The sequence below is a fragment of the Tachyglossus aculeatus genome, chromosome 18, assembly GCF_015852505.1.
Source record: "Tachyglossus aculeatus isolate mTacAcu1 chromosome 18, mTacAcu1.pri, whole genome shotgun sequence".
NCBI classification, from domain to species: domain Eukaryota; kingdom Metazoa; phylum Chordata; class Mammalia; order Monotremata; family Tachyglossidae; genus Tachyglossus; species Tachyglossus aculeatus.
Window position 1 is genome coordinate 36372951 of NC_052083.1, and position 7970 is coordinate 36380920.

Here is a 7970-nt window from a genome sequence, read left to right on the forward strand (position 1 = left end):
CTGGGACAGGTTCCCAGAGCAGGGCAGGAGGGTGGGGAGATGGTTACCCAGCCTTGGGGTGGGAACCAGCAGGCCAGGACTCCCTCACCTGAGTGAACATTGGGAGAGGGTGTTTATCCACCGACTGTGCTTTTCCCAGCAGCATCCCCCCAGCCCCACCTCAGTCCTGTGGCAGAGGCAGACGAGCCCAGTTATGGGGGCACGGGGAGGGAGCAAGAGCCTCGGATGAGGGCACACCTCTGCCAGTTAGCGGGGGTCAGCGGCGATGCTGCTCGTGGCGGGGCAGGGGGCAGGGCCAGGGATGTGGATGGTGGAGAGCCTGGTTTTGGGTTCTGGCCTGGGTCCCCCTGAACGAGCCACCCTGAGGCCTGGGCTCCGCGATGCTGTTTTAAGCCCTGGGATGATGGAATTTATCAAGCATTTCCTCTGGTCAGAGCCCAGCATGAGGCACTGGCTTAGACATAGGAGAACCGGCTAGGATCCGGAGTTTATCCTCCGGGTTCACCGGTTGAAGGGTCTGTTGGTGCTGAGGGAACAGAGGTGGTGGGGAGGGCCTGGCCCGTTGCTGCCCTAGAAAAGTTGGGGGTCCCAGGGCACGGAGCTGCTCCCCAGCTCACGATCCTGCTCCTCCGTTGCTCCCCGCGGGGCCCATAAAAACCAGAAAACACCAGAGGCTGGATGGAACCCACTAGGCTTCTTTAAGGCTGATGCTGCCCTCCCCCCGACAGTCAACTGATTCCCGCCACACAGTGGGGGTGGCCCACTTGCCCACTTCCTAGTCTGTGTCCGGGCTGCCTCCGAAGGGAGGAGTTACACGCCGGCCGGAGGCTCTGGGCCCGGGAGGATGACAGGCCATTAGTCCACTCGGCTGTGGGTCTCCGGTGGGCCGCCGGTCCGTGTCCCCAGAGGGGTCCATCTGCACGTTCAGCCGTTGGCCTCATCTTCATAGGCAATGGCGATGCCCCTGCGGCCGGGCACGGCCCCCGTTACGGGTGTCTGGCCCAGCTGCGGCTCCAGTCCCCGCCAGCTGCGGGTGCTCAGGAAGGAGGCTGCAGGGGAAAGGGAGAGGAGCTCAGAGCCAGAGAGGGGGACCCCCCCCCCTTCCCGGGATTCAGCCCATGACCTCCCCAACCCGAGTTAAAACAGAGTGAGCCCGAGCCTTCCCTTGCTGGCAGACAGGGAGGGAAAGGAAGGGGTTGAAACCTGCAGCGCTGCTCTCAACCAGAGGCAGTTCGGCCCTCGGGGTCACCGCACTGCTTCCGGGGCCTGGGGGAGGCAGCGACGGCGTCCGGGCCGGGGTGGGCCGCAGCTCCCCGGTGATGAGGGACACATCCGGGACCTCCCACCGCTCTGAGCCCTCGGGTGGCGATGGCACGTGGAACGGGGAGTCTGGAGGGAGGGTGACGGGGACAGGCGGTCGGTCCCGGGCCCGCCTCTCTCCAGTCTCCCCTCACCCCGCCCCAGCCTCCGGGGGTGGGCTCACCGGGCAGCAGCTCTCCAAAGTGGGTGAGGTAGGGGTCAGCGAGGTCCCGGGCCGGGTTGCAAGCGGCCTCCAGCTCGTAGGCGGTGACCAGGGGGCGGTAGAAGCCCCCGGGGGGCGGGGGCCGCAGGGGGCCCAGGGGGCACGCCAGCAGCACGAACACGTCCACCTCGGGGAAGTTGGCCAGCTTGGCGGGGTTGGGCCGGCCCAGGGCCAGGGTGTAGGTCTGTTTGCCGGCAGCTCGGGCCAGCGCCTTCAGGTGGGCCAGGGCCTCGCGGTGCTTGGCCACGCCCAGCGTGCCCACCAGGAGCCCCACCACCCGGGCGTCCCGGGCCCGCTCCACTAGGTAGCGGCGCCGGGCCCGGGCCCTGGCCGCCCGCGGGCCCTCGTCCCTTGCCCGCCCCGTGGTCGGGTGGCAGGAGGAGAAGGGCTGGTCAGGGGACCAGCCCAGAAGCAGGCGGGTCAGGTCGGGTCCCCCATCTTCATCCTCCCCGTCTCCCACGTAGAAGCCCCCGTACTCCTCCAGCCGCCGCCCTGAGGGAAGGGGGAAACGGCGGCCCAGACGCTCCAGCTCTCCGGGCGCCGCGGACCCCGGCGGGAGGGGCAGAGCCGGGCATGATGCCACCACCTCTGGGTATGCTGCATGCAGCCTGGCCGCCAAGGGCTCTGGAAAGAGGTGAGGGGGAGGGGGTGAGAGGAGCCTCCTCCAGACCGTCTCCCCCCAGCCCCCCGGAGCCAAGCTCCCCCGGCTCACCGAGGGCATGGGCGCAGGCAGGCTCGCTCAGGAGGACCACTGGGGCCCAGGGGTCCGTGTGCATCTCACAGAAGGCGGCCGCACAGTGATCCAGGTCCACTGGCCGGCGGCCAAAGACGAACGCCGTGGGCAGGGGGCGGGCGGGCGTGCTGAGGCAGGCTGGACCGAAGTGAATCAGGGCCTGGGCTCCCGCCTGCTCCGCCCCTACTGCGTCCACACAGCAGCTGGGGGGGGGAGCGGACGAGGAACCCTGAGCAGCCGCAGGGTTGGGGGGGCCAGAGCGCCCTTGCTGCTCCCGCCAACCCACCCTGGGGCCACCCACCCCCCCACGATCGGGCGGCCCCTCCGCACCTGCCGTACGGTGTGTCCCCGAGGATGAACATCTTGGCTCCCGTGAGCTCCTCCAGCTTGGCGGCCACGGCTCCGGCGTCGCCCAGCAGCTCATCCGGGAACTGCAGTGCCACCTGACAGATCCCCGGCACAGTGACCACCCCCAACCCCAGGACCACATCTATTTCTCAACTGGTCCGGTCCCGCTACTGGACTGGAAACCTCTACATCCTGTATCTTTTACCTTTGGCGCCCAGCCTGCCAAGCTCTGCGGTTCAGAAGCAGTGTCCCCGCTTTCTGGGAGGGGACGCAACGGCTCCGAAGTAAAGGTCCGTGGAAGTGTAAGGGATCTGGCTGGGGACTCTTTTAGGTTTGCCCAGACACTACGCAACCTGTGTAATGCCCTTAGATATGTCTTTTACTTCTGGGTTGGCAAAGGCCAACCAGTAGCGGCGAGGTACTGGGCGTAATAATGATAGGGTATTTGTTAAGAGCTTACTAGGTGCCAGACACTGTACTGAGCACTGCATCTAAAGACCCCTCATCCCGTGCCCACGCCACCTCAGCCCTTCTGAACCACCTAAGCATTCAGTACTCAAACCAATCCCGTAGTACTTATGTGTGCAATTTATTTCAGCATGTCTCCCCTGCTAATCTGGAGTTCCTTGAAGGCAGGAATCGTGTCTTCTAACCACTGAGCTCTCCCCACCGCATTTCGCCACTTGCCTGCTGTGTGACCTGGGGTGAGTCACTTAACTTCTCTGTGCCTCGGTTTCCTCATCTGTGAAATGGGGATTAAATACCCATCCCTCCCCCTGGCCTTAAAGTGTGAGCCACATAAATCCCGGCTCCACCAATTGTCAGCTGTGTGACTTTGGGCAAGTCACTTAACTTCTCTGTTCCTCAGTCCCCTCATCTGTAAAATGGGGATTAAGACTGTGAGCCCCACGTGAGACAACCTGATCACCTTGTATCCCCCCAGCGCTTAGAACAGTGCTTTGCATATAGTAAGCGCTTAACAAATACCATTATTATTATTATTATATGGGACAGGGACTGTGTCCATCGCAGTTATCTTGTACTCACCCCAGTGCTTTGTACAGTGTTTGGCACAGAGTAAGCATTTAAATACTACACACACACGGGCGCACACACTCAAAAAAAAAAGGCACTCGGTAAAGATGCTGGGTCTTCAGAGTGCGTTGGGACTCTGAGTTTACTTGTGACTCTGCACTGCCCTCCCAGACTGAGAGGGGAGGAAGATGCCTGTGGCATTCAGATAATAATAATGATGGCGATTGTGAAGCGCTTACTATGTGCAAAGCACTGTTCTAAGTGCTGGGGAGGATAGTAAGTGCTTAATAAATGCCATCATTATTGTTAGTAGTAGTAGTAAGCGCTCGGGAGAGTGCAGTACAAAAGAATAAACGTACATATTCCCTGCTTATAATGAGAAGGGAGGGTGAGCCGGGGAAAAGAGGGCTTAACCGGTTAAGATCACACAGCAGAGAGGTGGCAGAGCCGGGATTAGAACCCAGGCCCTTCTGACTGCCAAGCCCGGGCTCTAGTCAGTCAGTCATTCATATTTATTGAGCGCTTACTGTGTGCAGAGTACTTTACTGAGCACTTGGGAGAGGACAGTATAATAGAATTAGTAGACACGTGTTCTGCCCTCAGTGAGCCTTCAGTCTACAGGGGGAGACAGAAATTGATATAAATAAATTTCCTCTTGGAGGAGAGTGTCTTCAGTAAAGCTTTGAAAGTAGGGAGAGTAATTGTTGGATTGTCTACCCACTAGTCCACGCGGCTCCTGGCCCTTGCTTTTCGAGAAGCATTTAGACAAGCGGCGTAGCTCAGTGGAAAGAGCCCGGGCTTTGGAGTCAGAGGTCATGGGTTCAAATCCCAGCTCCACCACTTGTCAGCTGTGTGACTTTGGGCAAGTTACTTCACTTCTTTGGGCCTCAGTTCCCTCATCTGTAAAATGGGGATGAAGACTGTGAGCCCCCCGTGGGACAACCTGATCACCTTGTAACCTCCCCAGTGCTTAGAACAGTGCTTTGCACATAGTAAGCACTTAATAAATGCTATCATTATTATTATTATTATTACAAGGTGATCGGGTTGTCCCATGTGGGGCTCAGATCATTAGGGTCTCCCAGATTCTTCTGCAGAAGCCCTTAGCCATGTTTCTTCTCTCTCCCTCCCTCCAGAATCCCTGTCCCTTCCTCTCCCTCAATCAATCATATTTATTGAGCACTTACTGTGTGCAGAGCACTGTACTAAGCGCTTGGGAAGTCCAAGTTGGCAACATATAGAGACAGTCCCTACCCAACAGTGGGCTCACAGTCTAAAAGAGTGGGCTCCCACTCCCAGCTGGGCGTCCTTGCCAGCCCTCTCCTCCCCGGCCTCACCCGCTCACACTGGTTGTCCTGCACGAAGCTGCTGATCCGCTCCAGCTCGTAGGCCTCTTCCAGCTCCTCCAAGGGAGTGAGGGGCCCTGCGGCCCCTGCTTCCCGCTGGAGCGCGGCTTCCCCGGGGCTGCTGAACACTGACTCCATGGCTTGGCCCAGCACTGTGGGGAGAAAGGCAGGGTTGGGTGGGGTGAGCGGGAAAGGAGGCTCTACCTTAGCCTAGAAAACCTCCTTCCCTTCCCCACAGCACCTGTATATATGTATATATGTTTGTACATATTTATTACTCTATTTATTTATTTTGCTTGTACATAGCTATTCTATTTATTTTATTTTGTTAGTATGTTTGGTTTTGTTCTCTGTCTCCCCCTTTTAGACTGTGAGCCCACTGTTGGGTAGGGATTGTCTCTATATGTTGCCAGTTTGTACTTCCCATGCGCTTAGTACAGTGCTCTGCACATAGTAAGCGCTCAATAAATACGATTGATGATGATGATGAAAAACGAACTCCAGAACTAGGACAGAGAAGGATTTGGGGGTCAGAGTGGACCGCAAGATGGATCACAAGCATCATAAATGCACTGCGGAAAAACCGCCGCCTCTGAGGAAAGAACTTGGGTAAATGGACTGTAGCAACAGGAGGGGTTTTTTTCAGCTGTAATAGTAAGTGTGGCCTTGGGGATAAAGGACAGGCCTGGGAGACAGAAATAATAATAATAATAATAGTAGTATTTGTTAAGTGCTTACTATGTGCAAAGCACTGTTCTAAGCACTGGGGGGATACAAGGTGATCAGGTTGTCCCACGTGGGCTCACAGTCTTAATCCCCATTTTACAGATGAGGGAACTGAGGCACAGAGAAGCTAAGTGACTTGCCCAAAGTCACGCAGCTGACAATTGGCGGAGCCGGGATTTGAACCCATGATCTCTGACTCCAAAGCCCGTGCTCTTTCCACTGAGCCACGCTGCTTCTCTGAACCCAGAAAGACCTGGGTTCTAATTCTGTCTGCCACTTGTCTGCTGTGTGACCTTGGGCAAGTCACTTCACTTCTCTGTGCCTCGGTTACTTCATCTGTAAAATGGAAATTAAGACTATAAGACCTGTGTGGGACAGAGACTATGCCCAACTTGGTCAACTTGTATCCATTCATTAATTCACTCAGTTGCATTTATTGAGCACTTACTGTGTGCAAAGCACTGTACTAAGCGCTTGGGAGAGTACAGTATAACAGATTCCCTGCCAATACAGAGCTCACCACCTTGGTCAACTTGTATCCATTCATTAACTCATTCAGTTGTATTTATTGAGCACTTACTGTGTGCAAAGCACTGTACCAAGCACTTGGGAGAGTACAATATAACAGACACATTCCCTGCCCACAGAGAGCTCGCTGTCTGGAAGGGGAGACAGACATGAATACAGATACATAAATAAATAAATTACAACTATATACGTATGTCCTGAGGGGATCGGAGGGAGGTGAATGAAGGGAGCAAGTCTCAGGGAGTCGGGGGAAAAGGAGAGGGTTTAGTCGGGGAAGGCTTCTACCCCAGTGCTTAGTATAGTACACGGCCTGGCACATAGTAAGCGCTTAATAATTACCACTAAAAAAATCGCTTATTATATGTCAGGCGCCGGGTTGGATACGGGATAATCAGATCACACGCAGTCCTTGTTCCTTCAATTCATTCATTCAATCGTATTTACTGAGCGCTTACTGTGTGCAGAGCGCTGTACTAAACACTTGGGAGACTATAAAATGACTATAAAGCAGCGTGGCTTAGTGGAAAGAGCCCGGGCTTGGGAGTCAATCAATCAATCAATCGTATTTATTGAGCGCTTACTGTGTGCAGAGCACTGTACTAACCGCTTGGGAAGTCCAAGTTGGCAACATATAGAGCCAGTCCCTACCCAACAGTGGTCTCACAGTCTAGAAGGGGGAGACAGAGAACAAAATCAAAACCAACATACTAACCAAAACCAAACATACTAACAAAGTAAAATAAATAGAATAGATATGTACAAGTAAAATAAATAGAGTAATAATATGTACAAACATATATACAATGTGTATATATAGTCGGAGGTCGCGGGTTCTAATCCCGCCTCCGCCACTTGTCAGCTGTGTGACTCTGGGCCTCAGTGACCTCATCTGGAAAATGGGGATGAAGACTGTGAACCCCAGGTGGGTCAACCTGATTATCTTGTATCCCCACCAGCGCTTAGAACAGTGCTTGGCACATAGTCGGCGCTTAACAAATACCAACATTATTATTATTATTATTAAAATGGGGATTAAGACTGTGAGCCCCACGGGGGACAACCTGATTACTTTGTATCTACCCCAGCGCTTAGAACAGTGCTTGACACATAGTAAGCGCTTAACAAATATTATTATTATTATTATTATTATCATTATTATCATTATTATTATACTGAACCCCGCCCCGGGCCGCGAATCCCACCTACCGGTCGCCGGCTCACGACTCCGTCCCTCCACGTGGGCGGGCCCCGCCCCTACTTCCGGTTGGTGTTGATGGGCGAGCGGGCCAACCAATCCGGGACCGGAGCCGAGCGCCAACCCGCCTATAGGCGCCCTTCCCTCCCGTAGGTCCCGCCCCCTCCGCCCAAAGGGGCTTCGGGAACCAATCATTTGCCGCTGTCACAGCGTCGGCCAATGAAAAGGCCCTCCGGCGGAAGGGCCGCGCGCAGATTTGTGGGTATTGTAGTTTCGCAGGCGCCCCTATACATGGAGGGCGCGGCCTCGTTGTGACGTCATCGGGCACCTCCCAGAAACCCGAGGCTTGTCTACGTTCAGGGGTCAATACGTATTTAATAATAATAATAATAATAATAATAATAACAACGTTGGTATTTGTTAAGCGCTTACTATGTGCCAAGCACTGTTCTAAGCGCTGAAGGGGAGATCTAAGGTCATCAGATTGTCCCACGTGGGGCTCACAGCCTTCATCCACATTTATACAGATGAGGGAAC

The 7970-nt window shown here is 55.1% G+C and overlaps 1 protein-coding gene across 2 annotated transcripts; it reads right to left on the reverse strand.

Annotated features, from left to right (window-relative positions):
- Positions 1 to 632: 632 nt before the first annotated feature.
- DPH2 (diphthamide biosynthesis 2) lies at positions 633 to 7523 on the reverse strand. Of its 2 annotated transcripts, XM_038760164.1 has the most exons (7): positions 7445 to 7523; positions 4976 to 5136; positions 2586 to 2698; positions 2235 to 2458; positions 1484 to 2146; positions 1204 to 1389; positions 633 to 1049 (listed from the first exon to the last, which is right to left on the reverse strand). In XM_038760164.1, the coding sequence occupies exons 2-7, from the start codon at positions 5120 to 5122 to the stop codon at positions 925 to 927; spliced, it is 1458 nt and encodes a 485-aa protein (XP_038616092.1). In that variant the 5' UTR covers positions 5123 to 5136; positions 7445 to 7523; the 3' UTR covers positions 633 to 924. The 2 variants fall into 2 exon arrangements, with proteins under 2 accessions (XP_038616092.1, XP_038616093.1); XM_038760165.1 differs by lacking the exon at positions 7445 to 7523 and having other exon boundaries at positions 4984 to 5057.
- Between the last annotated feature and the right edge of the window lie 447 nt (positions 7524 to 7970).

What these genes read in the sequence shown, in the direction of transcription:
- DPH2 (XM_038760164.1), bottom strand. Translation starts at nt 5,122, where the DNA reads ATGGAGTCAGTGTTCAGCAGCCCCGGGGAAGCCGCGCTCCAGCGGGAA. An exon ending in CTTTGGAGAGCTGCTGCCCG is followed by an intron (nt 1,390 to 1,483) that starts GTGAGCCCACCC and finishes CCCTCCCTCCAG; the next exon opens with ACTCCCCGTTCCACGTGCCA. An exon ending in GGTTGAGAGCAGCGCTGCAG is followed by an intron (nt 1,050 to 1,203) that starts GTTTCAACCCCT and finishes TTTCCCCTGCAG; the next exon opens with CCTCCTTCCTGAGCACCCGC.